The sequence below is a fragment of the Hippopotamus amphibius genome, chromosome 6 (genome assembly GCF_030028045.1).
Source record: "Hippopotamus amphibius kiboko isolate mHipAmp2 chromosome 6, mHipAmp2.hap2, whole genome shotgun sequence".
In the NCBI taxonomy this organism is placed as follows: Eukaryota; Metazoa; Chordata; class Mammalia; order Artiodactyla; family Hippopotamidae; genus Hippopotamus; species Hippopotamus amphibius.
Window position 1 is genome coordinate 165123628 of NC_080191.1, and position 22671 is coordinate 165146298.

General features: G+C 36.0%; 1 protein-coding gene across 4 annotated transcripts in view; it reads left to right on the forward strand.

The window, feature by feature from the left end:
• The window catches only part of IL1RAP (interleukin 1 receptor accessory protein), a 129546-nt gene that overhangs the window by 76950 nt on the left and 29925 nt on the right, over nt 1–22671 (forward strand). For all 4 annotated transcript variants that reach the window (XM_057738548.1, XM_057738549.1, XM_057738547.1 and 1 more), the window contains 4 exons: nt 4010–4295; nt 8059–8245; nt 19577–19742; nt 21774–21845. In XM_057738548.1, coding sequence (XP_057594531.1) covers nt 4010–4295; nt 8059–8245; nt 19577–19742; nt 21774–21845 — 711 coding nt within the window. The remainder of the gene's footprint in view (nt 1–4009; nt 4296–8058; nt 8246–19576; nt 19743–21773; nt 21846–22671) is intronic.

Below are 22671 nucleotides of genomic sequence, written 5' to 3' on the forward strand. Positions count from 1 at the left end.
CTTTATCCATTCATCTGTTGATGGGCATCTAGGTTGTTTCCATGTCCTGGATATTGTAAATAATGCTGCAGTGAACATTATGCTACTTGTTTCTTTTTGGATCATGGTTTCCTCTGGGTATATGCCCAGGAGTGGGATTACTGGGTCATATGGTAGTTCTATTTTTAGTTTTTTAAGGAACCTCCAAACTGTTTTCCATTCTGTCATAATTTTCCTCTGCTCTTACTAGTTCTTCAGAGACAGCCACTTTTGAGTATTTTATTTATTTTTTTCTGGCATTTCCTATCTATAGTTTGCTAACCAATTTGTATATATTGTTATTTTTCATTTAGTCAATTCTCTGTGTTATTGCTTCACTTTTTAAATTATAGTAAATAAGGACTACCTCTCTTAAAGTATTATCCCCTTTGCTTTCCTTACTCATACCTCTCTATAAAATAGTATTACAATATTTGGTTGAATCAATAATCATATAATTAATATATCTTCAAATATGAATGAACTATGATTATGTTACCTTTCTTGTTTTTTGAAGTTATTAATTGCCTTGCTTTCATATGCTTATTCTAATTAGTATCTTTTGGTAACCATTTTCATACTTCTCAATTACCCTTCAGCATCATTTTTCACAGTGCTAATCTAATCAGATAACCCATCAGTTGTAATTATTTTTTCTTTATTGGGGATTTCCATTTATTTCTAGCTACCTGATTTACCACCAAGCCCTACTGCATAGCTGCTTTCCTGGGATATCCTACATTGTTATTCTGGGAATCCCTTCCCCTCATTCTTTAATTGGATCATCAACTCCTTGATCTCAGGTTTTCCTTCTTCTTGTTTTTTCTCTCATTTTGTTGGCACAAATCCCCCAAAAGTGTCTTGAAAAATAGCACATAGGATGTGAAATTACTGAGTCTTTATGTGTCTGAAAATGTCACTTTCACAAGATTGTTTTGCTGGGTTTAAGGTTCAAGGTTGCAAATAAATTGTCTTTAGATGCATTGCCTCATTATCTTCTGGTTTCCAGTCTTGTTTTTGAGAGTTGTAAAGCCATTATGATTGCTAGTCTTTTGTATGTGACTCTTTTCTTTCCTCTTTCTTACCCACTGGTAGTTTATGTGATCTTCTAGTTTTCCGCAGTTTTAAAAAATATTTTTGTGGTGTGAGTCTGTTTTTATCCGCTGTGCTGGGGAAATTGACAGATCTTTTTTATTTAGAAGGTTATGTACCTCAGTTTTGAGATTTGTTTTTGCTTTGAATTATTTAATTGAGAGTTTTCTTCTTTTGGTTTTTCCTTTTGGGGATCCTCTTATTGAGATGCTGAGATGCCTGGACTGGTCTTCTAATTCTCCTGTCTATTTTATATTTATTTTTCTTTTTACTCTACTTTTTTAGAAAATTCACAAATTTAACTTTTTCAAACAAACCACTTACTAAATTTTACTTTTCTTCAATTGTGTTTTTAATTTTAATGAGCTTTTTTTTCTCTGAATGTTCTTTTCTTATATCATCCTGTTCTTGCTTCATGAATGTAAAAGTTTCCTTATCTCTCTGAGAAGGTTAGTGATAGTTTTTGTTTTTCTTTTTAAAGAATCCTTTTTCTTGAATAATCTTGGTTTAATCAAATTTTCTTTTACAATGTTTCTTTGGATGTTACCTTTTACAGTAGAGATTTTTCTCAGATGTCTCTTGGGGTTGTTTGTTCATATGTAAGAACAAGTGATTAAGAAGCTGACTTAAAATTTAAATGTGAGTGTGGGGCTTGTGAACCTTGAGCTTTTCTGTTGGATGATATAGCTGTATAAATTGTTTAAAGAAAAATCTGATACTAAGATTGTTAGATCTTTCTTCTGAAAGTCACCAGATTTCCTAGAGGATTAATTCATTCTCCTGCCTGGAGGGTAAAGGTCTGGCTGCTCCTGTCCTTGGAGCTCAGTGGAAAGGGTTACTGAGTGCTAGGGGGATGGGGTTGGAACAAAAGATGTCACTTTTTGACATAGCAATCATCCAATTCTTCCTATTTTACCATTCCACTTAAGTGCTTATTTTTAAGGTATCTGGTTGCTTTTGCCAGGATAGGATAGATTATTCCTATTGGTAATAAGCAAATCCCAGTTCTCTATGACTTAAAATAGCAAAGCTTTGCTGTGTGTCATCCACATCAAGGGAAACAAGCTAAAGGAGTCTCGATGTCTGTGCTTTCATATTTGCTAAGGCAGAAGAAAAGGAAGCATGGTGTAATTACGCTGGCCCTTAAAACACTCACCACAGGTGACACTCAGTATACCACTTTAGCTAGTGAGTCACATGGCATACACTTATTTTAGAAGCGCATAAAAGTACAATCTTACAATATGTCTAGGAAGAGAACCCAGAAATGTTGAGTGTCAGGTACTAGTGATTACTAATCTTGATACTGATGGTTTCCCCTCCTGGATTTTTTCTGCATTCTGCACTGCAGATTGGTTTGTTCTCCAGCTTTCCCCTCCTCATTTAGGATTTTTTTGTTTTAAATGTGCTAAGCTGGTCACTACTTGTTCTTCTGATGTTGCTATTGTCTTTTATTATTTCTGTTGCTTGGGTTTATGTCTTGAAAATTATTTTAGTTTTAGTGAGTTTCATAAAGGAGTGAAATAGGATGCATGTATTCAATCTGAGATATTAATCTGAAAAAACTATGGTTATAATTTCCTATAAACTGAAGGAGCTAATTCTGCAACTTTGCAGTTTTAATGAAAATATATTTAAAGAATGTTGTGAGAGATGTTTAATAAAAATATTTTATTATCAATTTGTATTAATGTGAACAACATTTTGATCTTTCCAGTTCTTTCTCTGTGTATAAGATTTTAAAACCTGTTTCTAAATGAAGCATAGCAATTACAAACAATAATAATTTGTTGATTCTTGGAAAAGTCAATTTGTTAAATTTGCCAGAGGTCTATTATTTACTTAATAATGTATTACTTACTTACAAAATATTTTGCAAGTCAAAAAGCTTAAAAATTCTTTGCTTCTATTGAAATTAGTCACTAATTTAGTCGTTCTATTAGCTATCCGCTGCACCCAAAATGTTGCCTAACGAATGATCACAAACTTCATTTAATTAATACACATGTATTATTGCTTATGAGTCTACAGGTTGTCTGGGTAGTTCTGGTGTATAAATTTGGCTCAGTTGATGTAGCTGGGCTTGCTCTTACATCTTTGGTCAGCTGTGCAAAGGTCTGACAACTGTACTTCTGGAGGGCGCAGCTGCTAACAAGGGTGCCTCAGCTCTATTACATGTGGTCTCTTATTTGCTAGGAAGCTTTGTTGTATATTGTAGTCAGTTTGGGCTGTCTAATCTTATACCAGTAGACACACATGACTAATCCAAATTGATATGTACAATAAGTGTAAAATACATTGAATTTGGAAGATTTATTACAAAAAAAGAATATGAGTATAAAATAGCCTATCAATATTTGGGATGTTTTGAATATATCAAGTTTAACAAGTATATTATAAAAATTAATTTTACCCGCTTCTTTTTATTTCTTTCATGTAGCAACTAGGACATCTAAAATTAAATATATGGCTTGCATTTTATTGCTACTGGACAGTGAAGATCTAGCCCCAAATTAGGAGACCAGGGGAGAACTAGGAGCCTTAAAGGGTTGTCTTTTCAGGCACAATTTTCTCCTTAGAATCTCTTTTGTCCCCAGAGGAGTGAAAGGGCACATGACTTCCTTTCCAGGTGAGATTCTCCCCCATACCTTGTAGAATTCAACAGGATCAAGCTATCAGATCACATTGTTTTCCAAGAGAGAGTCAAAAGATGACAAGTGAATGAGGGGGAAGTCTTCACACCACAGCTGTCTATTATTACCTGCATTTATTAGAAAGAGGCGAATGTGTATGACCAGAGGAGGGGGTCCTGGAAAAGACTGGGGTTTTCTAAGGAGAAGATGTGTTCTCTGCAGGTGAGGTGACTCATCTGCCTTTTCTTTCTTTTTGATTGTTCCAGAACGCTGTGATGACTGGGGACTAGACACCATGAGGCAGATCCAAGTGTATGAAGATGAGCCAGCTCGTATCAAGTGCCCACTCTTTGAACACTTCTTGAAATATAACTACAGCACAGCCCATTCAGCAGGCCTTACTCTCATCTGGTATTGGACTAGGCAGGACCGGGACCTGGAGGAGCCGATTAACTTCCGCCTCCCTGAGAACCGCATCAGTAAGGAGAAAGATGTGCTCTGGTTCCGGCCCACACTCCTCAATGACACAGGCAACTATACCTGCATGTTAAGGTAGCCTGACCTTTGTGGTGACGTTCTTTTTTCCCTTTCATTCCTGAACCATTATCCAAATGATGCATGGGCTGTGAGGTGGGAAGGGGAAGAAGGAAGCATCTAGGGAGAGTTACACTTCACCTCAGCGGCTTAGCTGAGGTTAGCTGAAGGAGATGTGCAGAGAAAATGGCTGAGCTTCCGAGAACATTCTCCATAGGGGGTTCCTTTGCAAACCTGACACACATCAGGTTTGTCTAGAGGTGGAGGCTTGTTCACTTGTTCCCTTTCCCTGACACAAATCTGCCTCACCTGGTGGTATATCTGTTTCCCTAGACCATGAACAGGGCAGACAGTAGAACCCATTCATATCTGTTATTCTTGGCAACGTTTTAAGTGCCTGGCACAGAATAAAGCCTCAGGATGCCATATAGGGGAAAGAATATCTGAGAGGCATTAAGCATACTTAGAAAAATGCTTTTCAAACTTTTCCACCAAAATTTCCCTAAAAAGCAAACGAACACCAGATCTCTGGGAATCTAAGAATATAATCCAAAGCACCCTACCATTACTGCAAAATTTCTTTCAAATCCAGTTTTTTTCTGAAATTTCATGTAGATTTTGCATTTTAATTCACAATATACCAATTTTCCTTTTACAACAGATTAATGCTGTTTTTGCTCTAAAAAAAAAAATCTTGAGAAAACTGAGGATCCTCTGAAAAATAAACATTTTTAAGGTTTAGTACTTTGGCTACTTTTTTTTTTCCTGAGGTCCCTTTTTAGCTTCCAGGCTTTACTTTGTTTTTTAAACTCCCATCTGGGTTATGGATTTTTTTAAACATAGTTACCTACTATTTAATAAGTAGATTGGTTTTCCTAGGGCTGCCATAACAGAATACCACTGACCGCATAGCTTAAATGATGGAAATATGTTTCCTCATGATTCTGGAGGCTAGAATTCCAAGATCAAGGTGTCAGCAGGGTTGGTTTCATTCATCTCTCCTTGGCTTGAAGATGGACATTTTCTCTCCATGTCTTCTCATCACTTCCCCTTTGTGTCTTCTGTGTACTAATCTCCTCTTCTCGTAAGAGCATCAGTTATATTGGATTAGGGTCCACCCATATCGCTTCATTTTACCTGAATTACCTCTTTCAAGACCTGTCTCCAAATACAGCCACATTCTAAGATACTCAGCTTCGACATCTGAATTTGGGGCAGGGGACACAACCCAGCCCATAAGAATAGCACTGGATGACATAACAATAACAGAAGAACATAATGGGAGAATAGGTAACCCCACACCTTCTGAATGCCCCTTGGCTCTCATAGATGTTAACTATTCTCTGAAGGAGAACTATGACTATATTTTGATAAATTTAAACAATGTTATGATTTAGTGAGAAAGGACTTTTTTATCATAGAAAAAAGCATATCAATTACTGTGGCCTGGGGAGTCCCTTGTAGCCTCTTAAGTTCCTTCTGAGGCTTTCAGCCCTTCTATTTGATTTTATTGGAGTGAACTCAAGACTGGAGTGTGGGCTTCCAAGGAGCCTGAAATACTCATGTGTCCATTGTTTGTGTCCTAATACAGCTTTGGTATCTGTACTCACACAATGAGAAAGTTGGCCTAGATGTTCTTTGAGCTCCTTTTCATCTTTGACAATTGTTAATGTAGTAACATTTCACACATGGACCTCAGCAAATACGTGGGAACGGGTCATCAGTAGCTTTCTCGTTGACTTTGGTCTCTCCTATGCATTCTAGTGCTTTAGCATCTCTTTTTTTTCCTTAGCAAACCTACTACTTCTCTAGAGCTCTCCCTCAAACATTTCTAGCCTTGTTTTACATTATAGGAGCAAGGCTCGTGACGGTCAAAGCCTGAGTATACCCTCAGTGTTATTTAGCAATTTCCAGATTGCCATCTCTTAAACTTACCTCTCTGCCTGTCTTCTATAGCTCTAAAGAAAATCTGAACTGAACTTATCTGGTGGAGGAACCAGAAGCTTCCCATTGTCCTGTGGTGATTCCTAAACTTGAATGACCTTACCCTGAACCCTGTGAAATCCTAGGCCTGAGGTCCTTAAGACCATAAAGTTAAGATTCATCCTCCAGGATTTTACTGCTTGTATTCTTGCTTCAATACCTCTATTAAGATAACATCCATATTTGGCTTATGGAGCTGGAAAAATCAGTCCAACCTTTGCTCATCACTTTGTTTTTATAGTCAGGAAATGTATCTTATTAATTTGAAATTTACCTTCTATAACTTCCACCTATAGGAGACCTCTACTTGGAAAACCTTTTGTTATCCGTAGGTAAAGATCATGCCTGCCACGCTCCCTTTCCACCTTACTACCATTGTCATAAGCCATCTTTAAACACTCTGTCCTCCAGTCTTGGGGAGGGTAAGAATTCTCGCACACTTTCCTTTGAATTTACTCTTAATTCATGAGTTATTGAGTATGTAATATGACTTAAATAGAAATCACAAAAAAGGATGGACAATGAATGACCCATTTATACATCACCCTAAAAAATCATTTATTTTTATTATCTATGTTCCCTTTATTGTTTTCCTATATGTAATACAGTTTTATATCTATTCCATGTATCTAACAAATATTTATTCAGTGCCTACTGAAAGTTTACGTACTGCACTAGATGCAAGAAATAAAACACGTATGGTCCTGCCCTTGTTTGAATTATGATGAATTCAATCAAGGAATTGTCCAAGGTGCTGAGGGGATGATCCTAATTTAGATATGGGGTGTGTAGAGAATGACTTAGATCTTTGTCTGAAAGGTAGGGTGATGGGAAAAGAAGAACCCCCTAGACAGATGAAATGACTTATATAAACATTAACGATATAAATACAGTTCTCTGGCCATCTTTTAGTTTTTTAAAAGATTTTTTTTTGATGTGGACTATTTTTAAAGTCTTTATAGAATTTGTTACAATATTGCTTCTGTTTTATGCTTTGGTTTTTTTGGCCATGAGGCCTGTGGGGTCTTGGCTCTCTGACCAGGGATCGAACCCCCACCCCCTGGGCCCTGGAAGGCGAAGTTTTAACCACTGGATGGCCAGGGAAGTCCCTCCCCAGCCATCTTAACATATTTTATGTGTTTGTTAGTTTTTTCCTTCATGCTTGATTTTTTATATATGTGTGCAACTTTGGATGGTTGTACCATGATTTTTTTTTACAGTCTTCCTTTTCATAGGTTTTTCTACTGATTCCAATATCTTCTTGCGGATATAGTACATGATGGGCATTTTTGATGATGTGCTCTCTCTATTCTCACTTTTCCTACTTCTATCATGTGAAAAAATCTCCAGAAATAGGATTACGAGGGCAAAGGATAAGGTTTTTTAAAATGTTTTTGGAAACATTTATTTTCCAAAACTCGCTTATACTATTATCAACCATGAGTTAATATGCTGTTCTTACCTTTGCCCTACCAGTACTGAGTGTTATTGAGGACGTTTTAAGGGTAAAATTAAACATTATATATGAGTATACACACACACATATATGTTTAGGAACATATCTAAAAATGTAAATATTTTAGTTTATCAATAGTGATTAATTGTGTCTGTTTTTATTCTCTTGTTTCAATTGTTATAGGAAATACCTCCATAAAATATTTAATTGTTACATGAACTTAATATGTAAATAAAAAGTCTCAATACATAGCAGTACTTCACTTAGCTCATTTTAATGTATTTGCCACATCAAAACAAATGCAAATGAGACTACCCATTCATTGCATATTTTTCTTTTCAGGAATACCACATATTGCAGCAAAGTTGCATTTCCTCTGGAAGTGGTTCAAAAAGGTAGCTGCTTCAATTCTTCCATGAAACTTCCAGTGCAGAGATTATACTTAGAATATGGCGTTCAGAAGATCACTTGTCCAAACATAGATGGATTTTTTCCTTCCAGTGTCAATCCAACCATCACTTGGTATATGGTAAGCAAACTAGAGGGCATTTACCCTCTCTAAAATGATGATTATTTGTTGAGTTAATATAGAAACTGAGATTTTTCTTATAATTTCCTCCTTAATAACTTTAGACAAATCTTTTACTGCTTCCTCATTTTGTACCATTTGAAAGGAAGTGGTGAAGACGCTTTAGCTCAGCCCACCGTGTCTTAAATTACATTCACTGGACTACTAGAACTACCTTATTTCTATTAACTTCCTGTGAAATACAACTTGAGAAATGTTGCCCAATTTTACTCACTGCTGAGTGAAGTCAGAAGCTGCTAATTCATCTGGTGAATTTCAACTCTTTGGTTCTTCAGTACCGTATTTTATTACTCACATGTGTTTTCATGTTTGCCCTCCTTTGTGGGCACCGTCGATCTGTGGTCTGTTTCACATCTGAGAGTTTTGGAAAGCATTTAATCAAAATATGAAAATGTTGGAAGATGACACTTGTGGCAGCAGCATCGCTTTCTAATCTCTTCAAATATCCACTGAGCCAAAACCAAAAACTCCTGAACAACATTTAAAACAAAACTCAGTGACAAGTTATCCATAAGAATCACTTTCAATAAAACAAGTGAGATAAATCACCAATACAACCGACATAGAATCATAGTGTCTATAGAGAAGGACGCAGTTGGAAATAATATGGCATCTGGCAGGCTTAAGAACAGGAGAACCCCAAAAGAGCCAGTGGGTGAAGCAATTTGAGAATAGCAGCTGAAATTGGGAGGGGTTTTGCTTTCTAATAGAGAGTGAGTCCAAGAAGCCTAGAGCAAGACATTTTGAAGGAATTGGAATAGTTCTAGTGCTTTGGAACTTTGAAAAACAACCACCCACACTGAGGAAAAACTGCTGGGAGTGGAATCAGAATAAACAGTATCAGGGTAATGCAGAGGAGGGAAAGAGAATCAGGCTGAGAATGGAGGAGCAGAACAGGGTCAGGAAATCTCAAGACCATAGTTTTGATGAAGAATATCTGTGAAGTTAGAAAATCCTGCCAAATCCTAAGGCTCAAAAAAAACCTAGTTTTACATGATAATGAGCAACAATAAGAATCAAGGTAAAACCCCATTCAAAGCTGTAAGAAAAAAAGAGAATAAAAAGTAGAATAACATTTCTACAGAAAAAAATAAAAGCATGCCAGAAGGACATATTGCAACCTACTGTTTCAAAAATTGGCACAAAGACTTTAAGAAGTGATGCAAGATGAGTAAGAATAACAAATAAATAAAAAATAGAGAATTCCAGAAATTATATAACTCAGTAAAAACTTAGAAGAAAATAAATTATTTCAGAAATAAATCTAAACTAAGAGGAACAAACAGAAAGTAAACACAACAAAAAATGCCTTAAGATTAAAAGAAAGTGGAATGGAGAAGAAATTTTCCTCAAAAATAAATGAGTAAAAATAAAAAGGTTAGAATGGATATACCAATATCATATAAAGTAGACTCAAAGAGGATTAATATCAGAGATAGGAGTTTTCAGAATAATAAAAGGGTCAACTCATCAGGAAGGCATAAAAATAATGAAAAGTATATATGCTTAATAACAGTGTTTCAAAACACACAAAGGAAAAGTTGACAAAATTAAAAGAAGAAATAGACAATTCTATAATCCTAGTTGAAAATTTTAGTATCAGTCACTGTTTAAGCCATTAATGAAATGACTTAGGGAGCCAACTTTAAGAGTTTTCCATTGGCCAGAGATGGAACAATTTGAACTTTAATAAAGATATTAATTGCAGTAGGTCAAATTTCATGAATTAAGTTTGAATCCGTAAGTTCATAATGATATTTCAAAATACGGCCACATTTGGATGAGAATAAGGAAAATGTTATCTTGAAAACTGGTAAATAAAGGAGAAAAAAAGTCAAGATTTTATTCTGCCTTTTCTATAAAAAATGTATTGAGACATTGAGTAATGAAATAGTGCAGGGAAGTGTATTTTTATAAAAGTATACAATCACTTTGCAAACCTCAATGAATTAATAAATCTAAGCATTATGCATCAGTGACTGTTAATATCATAAGAAGAGACACACCTAGTCATTTTTCTTCTGATGAAAGAACACAATATTACCTATAATTGTGCCAAATGGCTTCAATCTGAGTCTGATAAAACCTTTGGATCCTGCTGCTATTTTGCAGGAATTATAGAGAACAGAGGAATGTATTGATCTGCACAGGAGTTTGCAATCAGCAGAATCTAAATTGTGAGATACTCTGTAGCCCGAATGTCTTGTGTTAGTCAACAGATAAATTGCAAAAAAAGAAAGGCACAGACTGGGAATGTATAGATTGAAAGAAATGTAAGACATTTAAAACACTATAGTGGATGAGAATATAGTATCTAAGGACATATGAGTGATAAAATTGTACATGAAAACAAGGAAGAAGTGATTTCACTGCGAAAGTATAGATGGTTGCTACTTTGGGGGATAGTAAAGAAGGTGTGATTGACATGGGGCATGTGAAAGGCTTTCAAGGGTGACTGGCAATGTTCTGTTCCTGGATCTGAGTGATGGTTAGAAAAGCATTTGCTTTATACTAATTCATTAACTCATACATATGTTCTGAGTGTTTTTCATATATGCTTCATTCTGTAGTAAAATGATTAAGAGGAAGGGAGATAGAAAACGAAGGGGAGGTGGAGGAGACTGATTTAAGGTATATAACAACCAGATGAAATGTACGGACCTTAAGTGGGTCATGTTTTATTCAAACAAACTATAAAACTAGTCATGAAAAGTATGAACACAGACAGAATATTGATGACATCAATGAATTATTATCACTTTCTGAATTATGATAATGGTAATGTAGTTATGTTTGCCGGAGGAGTCTTGTCATTTAGAGGTACACACAGATATATTTACAAATTGAATTGTAAAATGTCTGTGATTTGCTTTGAAATAATATTGGGATGCAGTGAGTGGGTATAGATGAAATAAACATAGCCTTAATTGGTACTTGTGACACTAGATATGGGTACAGGCATCATTGTATAGTGTCTCTATGATTGTACTTTTCCATAGTAAAAAGGATTAAAAGAATTATATTAACAATTTGATATTAATAAGTGTAATATATCTTCCGGTTCAAAAAAAATGTTCATCTATTTATCTGCAACAAGGTCTCTCCTTTCTAATGAGACCCTATTCACTTTTTCTATATTTTGAATACTTTATGGTCTGAAAAAAATAATTTTACTTTTATGCATATTCTATTATTTTCTCCTCTTTTTCCTCATGTATTCCCTCTGCCTGGAACATCTTGTTTTCCTCCTTTAAAACAAATCAAATTCTACACTTTGCAAAATGTTCCCTGTTCTCTCCATTTGAAATAAATTTTCCCTCAGATAGCTATTTATTTGTGACAATTTCAGTGTCACTTTTCACTTCCTTTATTGTTTTATAGTCATTTATTCATGTATATATTCAATACATACTTATTGAAGATGAGCTGTATTCAATGCAATATGTCTGGGGGGTGGGACACAGTAATGAATGTGATATATGCCCTCCCCAACATAGTCCCAAAGAATTTCAGTTTAATTTTAACAAATTTATAAATAAGAATTCCTATTCTTATCAAAAAGTAGAATTCTAAATTCTACAAGAATGTCAAAGAGAATTTATTGTCGGTTTTAAGAAGAGGGACAGATTTACATGCATGTATTTTATGAGACTGACTATATCTTGAGGGCAAAATCATGCCATGTCCATCTCCATATCTCCAATGATTCCCAGATTTCTGGTTTTCCTGATTTGACTAATGTCGGTGCTATTAACCAATGTATGAAATAGCAGAGGAGGAGCAGGTTTGGGGAGCAAGTAATGAATTTAGATCATGTCATGTTGAGTTAGATTTATCTGTGTGACATCCAGGTGGCAGTGACCCACAGGTGGTGGCTACACGTGTATGGATCTAGAGCTTATAAAAAAAAATCAAAGCTGGAGACAGAGAATTGGATGCATCTATGTGATAGTTGAAGCCCCTAAGAAGACAAAATAAAGTGAGAAGAGAAAGGAGCTAAAATAAAAATCTGGAATGTTTATGGGGTAATGAAAGCAGAAAGCCTGGAAAGAAGACCAAGAAAAATAAGTCATGGTGGTAAAACCGTCACCATGGCAGATACCCAACAATGTGCAGATGACAAAAGAGGATGACTAGTAACCAGCCATCCTCTCTATTCTCCGATTATGAAAATGTTGCTATTGATGTGTTATGCTACTTTTTATTTCTTTACATTTTGGTAACTGACACCTTTACTCCTAAGAGTGCTTCCATCTTGGGAACAAAATCAGGGTTCTTGGTAGCTGCATTCTCCTATCACTGTGTAGCAATTTTTTTTTTTTGCTTTCCACCTTCTATAGTCACTCCCTGCACCTTGGCCCTACTATAATAGTCCCCTTTCAGCTGTTGTCAGCTGAACTCCCTACCTTGACATTGGAGAAATGATCTCTTTTAGTAATACAAATAAAATAACTCTATGAAGAGTTAAAAGACACATTAATCAGTTCCAGCAAATTTGCTTCCCTGTTAGCAGGAGGATGAAAGCTGATGAATTGAAAGAAGGAAAGGAAACTAGCATTTCTTGCATTTACTAGTGCAATACATTGTGCTATGTACTTTAAATGTTATCATATGTAATACTCATTACAATCCTTCAAGGTAGGTATCATCCTTATATAGATTAGGAAATGGATGTTTGGAGACATAAACAATAATAGTTAACATTTATTGAGCACAGGAATTCTTCTAAATGCTTTAATAGTTTCAGTTATCTCAACATGAAGTAGACTCTCTTTTCTCCCTTTCATAGTGAAGGAAACTGAGGTGTAAAGTGGTTGAATGATTTGTCCAAGATCACAGTGATTTGTCTCAGATTCAACACTATGCAATCTGTATAAAGAGCCCAGACTTTTACATTATCTTATCTTATATAATTTACTCAAAATAATCCAGCTGATAATAGAATCTGGAATTTCAGGCCAGTTCTGTGTGGTCCCAAAGCCTATGCTCTCCAGAAATGGCACAGAGAGGGCGGTCCAGTCTTTACTTCTGGGGCGTAGGGCACTTTGAAGGGCAGGGCAGTCTTTGAACACAGATTGAGTTGTAGGCTGGACTGTGGGATATAAGGAAATCTGTGAAAAGAGGGCCCTGGGAAATCAAAAGGGGCTCAGAGAAGCTGAGATTGGAGGGAAGACAAAATGTAAAGTTTATGTCTTAGGATCTTAAGGAAATGGGGCAAGATTGAACTTTCTTCCCCTGCATGTCTTCTCTCCTTCTGTCTTCTGCACGGTATGATTTTCTTTATTCAGGGCCCAGAGTTCACAGTTCTCTAATTCAACAATCCTGTGAGTCAAATTGTCCATCACTAAATGTTTGTCGAGTAAGCCAGGATTTGTAACTAGCCTGGAAAGCAGACCATGGTTTGCAAGTGATTTACTGAATTTCAAATAGCCAGCTTCTAAAAGAACTTGTGGGACACAGCGTGTATATAAATTGGAGGCTGCCTGTTTATTCAGTGTCTTCCAGATATATAGCAGTAATGACACAGGTAAGTGTGATCTTGTTGTTGTTTTTACCATTATTATTAAATGTATTCAGAGACCTGAGCTTCAAAATATGGCAGGCCATCTTCACTTTCATATTGCTGGATTATTTATCTTTCTCATTTTTATAACTGGGCATTTGAATTTTATCCCAAAGACACTTATAAAAACAAAGTCCCTTTTCCCCTTCTTACTGAGGATCAGAGAGACCACTCTATTGGGTGCTTTGGATATTACATTTATAGCAGCTGCTGCAATACTCTCAATTGCTGTTTAGCAGAGTAGATATCATTCTGGATATCAGTTTTCAAAAAAGCTGGTTGTCCTTGTCCTCAGCGTGATCATTAAAGTTGGTATTTTATATCCATCTTTAATTTTCAGTGTGAAATTAATCAGAATTGGTCAGATATTGTTTATACATCTCTCTTAGAAGATAGGAAAGTCTTTGCTTTTTCTGACAAAGTGCCGTCAGGAAAACACATTTCTGAAACAGTGCCAGGCTTGGCCTTCTTGTTGGCATAGCACATATTGCTGGGAAGTTAGTCCAAGGTCTGTGTAATAGACTTTATTTTTAAAGTGTTGTTTCAATTTGATCTGACAACTTAGCTTGGTTGGTTCTTTATCTCTTCCCTTTTCCTAAAGTCCCAATGGAGTGATTTTTAAGCTTTGGTATGAAGGAAGTGTATACCATATTTTCTTTCCAAACTTTACGTATTTAATTCCACATATGCGTATATACACATAGCCTTCTACATATAGTTTCAGGGCTTCTGAAGACCTAAGATTCTTATTTTATTTTATATTTTATTTTTAATAAACTTATTTATTTGTTTATTGGCTGTGTTGGGTCTTTGTTGCTGCGCATGGGCTTTCTCTAGTTGTAGAAAGCAGGGGCTACTCTTTGTTGCGGTATGCAAGCTTCTCATTGTGGTGGCTTCTTTCACTGCAGAGCACAGGCTCTAGGCACTTGGGCTTCAGTGGTTGTGGCACATGGGCTCAGTAGTTGTGGCTTGCAGGCTGTAGAGTGCAGGCTCAGTAGTTTTGGCGCATGGGCTTAGTTGCTCCACGGCATGTGGGATCTTCATGGACCAGGGATCGAACCCATGTCCCCTGCATTGGCAGGTGGATTCTTAACCACTGTGCCACCAAGGAAGTCCTGATTCATTTTTTAAACTTAAACTCAGTTCAAATATCTGTGAAGCCTTGAGGCTTAATTAGGCTGAATGAATCACCCACTCTGTATTTTGACAGCACTTAAATCATCTCTCATCTTTGTTACTATAACGATTGCATTTCTCTCTTCTGTGCTAAGTAGTGACTTCTTTCTTTTGCTTTGTCTTGAATATGAAGTGCATACCACAAAACTGAGTCAATATGCTTTGTATTTAGGAATTAAGTGAATTAGACTGGGCTAGAAAATTCTATGGAAATAAGGGCCATTTCAGTTTTTACTAGTTACTGCATGCCCAGCTTCTAACACGGTGCCTGACACATAGCGGAGATTTTGTAAATATTTATTGAATAAACATTGGATGATCTAGTTCTGCTCACTGAAAGTGACTGATGTATAAAACTCTTATGAGTCTGTGAACAAATGTGGTGTATTCTATAACAACTTAATCTTGGAAGCAAAAATGTTAATAGATATTTCTAACAGTTCTAACCTCATATCTCAGTTTAACTCTGTATCCTTACTTCCACGTCCCCCACCCGTCCTACAGCTCACCCATCCCATGTCTTACACGACTATATACTCATCTTCTTATTATCATTTGCATATCACATGAGCTTGCAGCTCCATGTCTTGTGTCTTTGCTTCTCTGGTTCAGTTCATATTTTTGATCACGCAGCACGAATGTGTTGAGCATTTAGCACGTGTCCAGTATTGGACAAATTGCTGACTCTGCAGATACAATACTCATCCACCACCTTCCCCCCCTTTACCACATAGAAGTAAACTTTAGAGGAAGAGATAAGAGAAATGAAAAGAGATCATTATGATAGAGCTAGGTAAGTACTAACATGGAGGGCAAAATGCTATAAGAGTGAAGGGAAGTTGTTTACACTTTTTCCTGTCCCTGGAGTGTCCTTCTCCACGTCTCCCCTCCTCCTGAATAACTGTTAGCACTCTACCTATCCTTTAAGATCCAGTTCAGATCTTCTTTCTCCATGAAGATTTTCTGCATGTTTTCTGTTTGGCCTTTCTTCCTCCACTTCCCCACCGCGATGTGCCTTTCATAGTGTTTGCTGCAGTCGACCCCTAGACTGCATATCTATAGGTTAAATGCAGCTGATTCACTTTGTGGTACAGCGGAAACTGGCACAGCTTTGTAAAGCAATTATTCTCCAGTAAAGATCTAAAGAAAAAAAAAAAGAACTCTATCTTTTCCATTCTTGTGCCCTAACACAGTGCTTTAAAATTCGTAGGTTTATTGAATGGAAATATTTGTTCTTATCTAGTCATGCCATCCCCCCACCCACAGCCCATCCCTCACCACTTGATTTATTTCCTCTCAAGGATCTCAAAGTCATTGCTTGTGCTGTTCTTTACCTATATACTGTGGTAGGTTGCCATGGATACCATCCTGTGGTTGAAAAGTTGCTCTCCTATTTAACTTCTCTCTTTTAAATTCAAAATGAGGAACTGATGGCTAAACTAAATGAATGACTCGTCTTCTCGGCAGGCAAGTGTTTGCTTCATCGTGGAATCCACTTACTATTAACCCATTTCTAATATTTGGAAACATGTTTTTATTATTCTTTGGGTATCGAGATCTTTGTTCATATCTTTTTTTTTTTTTTTTCTGGATCCCAAATCAGTGATTTTGAAATCATCAAAAATTTTACAGGATTTATTTTCAGGAATAGTTTATTATGCTCAAAAATGTCCTTTGTGTCTTAGGCCCATGAAGGGCCTAGAGAAGCAGCTACTTATAAGAAGTAGAGAGAGCTCATCAGATGCTACAGGCTAAAGTTAATGGGAATTTATAGTCCAACAATGCCCCACCACGTACATACACACTTATAATGTAAAATATTTTCTTCATTTCCTTTCCTAGCATGTTACAAGTCTAATAGCTTTTAATATTTTTCTTTTTCTTTTTCCCTTTTTTTTTTAGTTAATTTAATTTTGCATGGTCAGATTTTTCTGAATAGTAGATTAGACCCCAAAGTTTTTCATTATCTTTTATGGAATATTCCTCAATTTGAAATAGTTTTCTAGACAAATCAGCTGCAAGAAAAACCTGTGCTTGGCCTACATTTTAATCTTACTTTATGAAAAGAAGAGAAAATCCCAGAGAACCTGACTCACACCATTGACACACAGGCCCAATGATAGTCTTGGGCATATCCAGCCCAAATTTCAAGTTCATCCTTAAAAGTTTGGAATAAGATGAAGAGAAGGGGGAGCTACCAAGAGATCAATGCACACCTGTTTGGTAGCATTTCCCATGCTGTTCGGACGTGTCAGGTTGCATTTCTCTGTTAGTGATAACTCCTTGAGGGTGGACTCTTTGTTCTGTTCGGTGCTGTACTCTCAGAAACTCAAAAAGTGCCTCGCGTGTGATTTATGGATTAACACTGATGGGTGAATGAATGAATCAATCAATGAGAAGATTTTGAGTCAGAAGCATTTCTTTATATTTGTAGCACATATTATGAATCCTAAAACAATGTGTTTTAAATAGTTTTACATAAATGATATTTGGTGAGTGAAAAAAGAGGGTTATTTTTAACATTTTATTAAGAAGTACTGTTGACAAGTTTAGTATTAATAGCTAACTTCTCATATGGAAAAGTATGCTTTTCCAGTTTACCACTAATTGTAAGAATCAGCCTCATATAAGAGCCATGTCACACTCTTATCACTGGAGCTGGCTGGCCCCAGGTGGGTCAGGACCACAGTGTAGGGTAAAACAGTGTCTGGTGGGATTAAGAGCAAGGGCCTCAAAACACATAGATCTAGGTTTAAATTCCAGCTCTGACACAGCCTGGCTCTATGATAATGGCAATCACTTAATCTTTATAGGCCTTTGTATTTTCATCTATAAAATGGGCATACAAGCATTCCAAACTTGCTAAGTTTGAAATAAGGGTTGGATGCGATAATGGAGTACACCTAAGGACAGGTCTCAGTATAATTTTTTCAGCCTCAAGTAGCAGATGAAGATTGGTGTTCATTCTTGGTTAAGAAGCTAGTGAAAGACCTTTACTCAGCTGTCTAAAAAACTGAGTTTTAGCTCTGCACTGCGTTATCTAGAATATCTCTTTATCTATCTCATTTTTTTCCACCTGTAAAACTAAGGTATATTTAGTCTGACCTGTCTATTTCACGTGGACTTAAGAACAGCTAAGATAACATGTGAGAGAGGAAAATAGCTTTGAACTGTTTAAATGAAAGGTGCCAGAAAAATCAGAGTTCTATAGTCTAAACTCAATTTAAAGCAAATCTGACATAAATTTATTATAAGAGTACAGGGTTTGTGGCCTTATACTTTGTGATAACCTTAGAGTATTGAAATATTGTGCTGATGTGACAATTGTCTAGAGGCACCACTTATCAAAACAGGGTAAATTGTATTCAGAAAAGTAACTAAGTATATGTCATGGTCCTCTTGATCACCTCCATGAGTCAAAAGTTTAGTATTAGTCTTAAAAGATGTTATTTCCTGTGACAAAGAATTACAAAATGTGCCACTTAGTGTAACTGTCATATTTCAAAACACATGCTCCAGGAATTGAAGTAAAAAAACCTTGAGGACACAAGAATTGAAGTTAAATATGTGAACATGGGAAATTGAAAGTACAAGATGGTAATAGACTCCCAGAATTTTAAGGGTCTGGAAGACCTTAGAGATACCAAGTTCTTTTTGTCATAGGTGAAGTATTGATTTTTAAAAGAAAAACACAAGTTTTTCTAAAAGTAAATGTTCAACGCATATTTGTGTCACATATGATGTATTGAATTCTTCTTTAAATGAAGAAAGTAAAACAATATAGCCAATTAGTGAGGCTGGGAGATCCAAAACAGGATTCTAGTTATATTGAATGAGATATTTCAACCTCAAAATTTAAAAAACCAGCAGAGATATATGAAAATATGAGTTGGTACACAAATAAACTCTTAACTCTTGGTAAGACTCATAAAATATATTTTATTTTTAAACTCTGGAGTTTTTAATACTCAACTAAAAAAATGAGTTAAGTAGAAGAAAACAAAGAAGTTTGGAAATAACTGATATGGTGATTCAACAGAATGGTCAAGAATACCAAAACCAGACATCTAAAACAGAGCCTAGTTTGTCAGAGTGATGGTATTTCTGAATTAACATAATCAGTGAAGAAGCATAGAAAAATGAAAAGTAATTGTTTCTCTTAAGTAAAAGGGTATACATTTGCTTTAGAAACTTTAACCTTTCTTTACTATTAACTTGGAATTCCCAGAATTTGAATGCCAGATCTCGAGACTGGAAGCTTGTGCTTTTGAAATCATATTTCAGTTAAGAATATTAATTTTCCTCTTACAGAAATGATAATAAAAATTATTGCATTCATTCTGTGCAGAAGCATCATCAAATACATGAACAAAACAGTTTTGTAAAAAGTATAGCCAGAAAAAAAAAAAAGTATAGCCAGCATAGATATTTCTATGTGCTGTGAAAAGTTAGATGTGTATGCGTATGTGTGTTTGTATATTTTCTATGCATGTACCTAAATAGTAAACATCATTTCCTTTACTTCTTCTTAGGGCTGTTATAAAGTACACAACTTTAACAATGTAATACCTGAAGGCATGAACTTGAGTTTTATCATAGCCATGGTTTCAAATAATGGAGATTACACATGTGTTGTTACGTATCCAGAAAATGGACGTACCTTCCATCTCACCAGGACTCAGACTGTAAAGGTGGTAGGTAAGCACAATTTGTATTAAATGCACACAACAAAATGCAGTAATTTTGTTTAGGCTCTTAATAGTTTATTACAAACAAGAGTGTAAATTCTGAAAGAAAAGAGGATTATCTTTTATGTTCACGGCACTCTTCCCGAGGCCTCAGCAATTCCACATAGATAATAGGCGTTTAACAACTATTGCTGTACTGAATGAATATGTGGATGGATGAAGTAAAGGCAGCTTGGGGAGTGAAAAGAGTGTCAGACATATTTGTGTTCAAATTATACCATCGCCATTTATTAGCACTGACTTACCTGTACTCGAGGACTGTGACAACGTAACATTTTGTATAGTTCAGAGTATTAGAAATTATATACATATTATGCCAATGCAGTTCCAGGCAAGCAATAGAAACTCAATGAATATTAGTTAATATTATTGTCAAAAAAAAGTATTTTACTAAAATTAAGTAAACTGTGTCTTTTATATACTGGAACTTTTGTAGCAATGCTGAAGCTATTTGCTGGCAGTGTTCAATCATTGCTTTCTTTGGAGGTGAGAAACTAGAGAACTGGAAAGGACAGTGTCTAGGCAGAGTCAACAGACTCCTATTAGACCTAGAAATCAAGAGAACCAGTGTCAGGATAGGTGGCATTTAGAGGCGAGCCCTAAATACTACTGTGCCCACTGTATTAAAAATGATAGCATAGATTTTTTCATACCCCATCTTTTAATAAATGGAAACATTGAGGCTCAACAACAGAAACTAACCTGCTTAGAGAAGCTCCCTGAGTTAGTGGAAGAAGTGATTCTAAATCCCCGGCTTCTGACTCTTTGTTTAGGGTTTTTTCTACTAGCCTGACACCAAGTTCAGCATGACTTTTTTAGAGGACTTTAACATAGTGCAAATAAAATTCAAATCAAATAATTTTGTAATCACTTCTCCTCTCTCTGTGCTTACTTTTGGAATAATGCTGAGTTGGGGACTGATTCAGAAGAAAAATCAGACTAAATTTAGAACCTGACATGAATGGACATTGAAAGTCAAAGGAGTAATCTAACTATACATTCATCTTGGTAACTGTTTCTAATATATATATACTTCAGTGTACTCATTTTTGGAAAGTTGGGAACAGGCACACATGGTCACTTTGACTTATAGAAATAGAAGTTGACAGACACATATGTGAGGGGTGTGTTTCTTATCCAACTCCCAAGATTGTTTTTTAAAACTGTGAAATATTGAGTACTTATTATGTACCAGTAGGATGCTTTAATATTTATTACTTAATTTAATGTGCATTTCTTAATTTAATCCACGTAATGAAATTGTGAGGTAAGTTTAATTACTCTCATTTTAGAGTTGAGAACAATTAGATTTTCAAAGATTAAGTAAAAAAAAAAGTTGTATGGTTTGTGTATGGTCAAGATTAGAACCCTGGTCATTAGATCTTTGAAACTTCTACTCTTAAATACGACACTATTAAACCCCTTCAGGGCATCTTTCTTTCAGTTTAGGAATATATACTGTTATAAAAAGCAGCAATCCTATGAATAAACATTCAACCAATAACTAGATCACAGGTAGACTTACATGCCGACCTCACAATTGTGATTTTGAATTTTCCATTTACTTGTTCATTAATTAATACTTGGTTTTTTAACCAATTCCCAAACTAGACACTTTGGGCATGTTGGAAAGAAACATTTAGAAAAGAAACAGCTGAAAAAGACTTGAAATCAATTAATTATTAAGCAGCATGAGAAAGAAGTCTGTCTCATACGGGATTTGAAAAGCAAAAACACTGGATAAATGTGCTATGTGGAACATGAAGGATACGCAATATAGTTTTCCTTGGTTTGCTTCTTTTAAATGAGAGAGGTGTTGTAATTGACTATCCATTGACGGTGGGCCCTGTCAAGAAGTGACAGACTGTGCCAGGAAGTTGGGCAATGCTTTACTGAAGAGCGGAATGTTGAAAGGGGTTATGCCGAGTAAAGACTACGGGATTTCACGTCATCTCCCTTTGTTCCTTCCTCTCTGTCGCAGGCTCTCCAAAAGATGCATTGCCTCCCCAGATCTATTCACCCACCGATCTTGTGGTCTACGAGAAAGAACCGGGTAATGATAGCTAGGCCGCTGAATATCATGTAGAGTCTCTTAATTACAAGGCATAACATCTCGCTTAAGTTAATGCAAGAGAATAGAGGGCTATTGTAAAGAAACACATGAATGGAAACCGAAGTGTTATCAGACACCTAGTCAGCTCTGGGGATTGGCTGCTTCATTGATCTCATGGGCAGCTCAGGGATTCTCTGCTTCTCTCAGGGCAGATGTTCCCTTCTCCCTCTGTGAGCAGTTTTCCTCTCCTGATTAGTGATTTCAGTTTGATGCAAACGTTAGCCTGTGCAGGGCTTTGGTTTACCGAGACTTCAGCAGGAGCACAAGGCATCCTTTAAACTTCTACCTCATTGCAAAGGGGTAAAGGGTGGAACTGGAAGCAGAACTGTGAATTCAATAGGTAACAACTGATAGGACTAGTACATCTTGATTTAGAACATCATTGAATGATTGTGCTGACTATCTGGGTCTCCTTTCAGTTTTCATATTTTTTTGTTCTAGACAAAAATCATTTGGAACTGACCATATAAGGCATAATCTGTTCTTCTTGTGACTCACAGCCTCTCACAGTTAACTTAAAAACCACAGAAAATGTTAACATTCTCTATATTGTGTCCTTTCCAGTAAATTCACTTCAAACACAATGAAAGGTATAAAAGAAAATTTGTTTAAAATGTACTAAAGATAATAGGAGCAGTGTGCAACATAGGTAGAGGACAACAATTACCCATCCCACCCCCAAATTAAGATATGGTTTCAAACAGTGATCTGCTTTGTGAAAAAATAAGACCACACTGAGGAAATCTGCCAACCCCAAATGGACCAG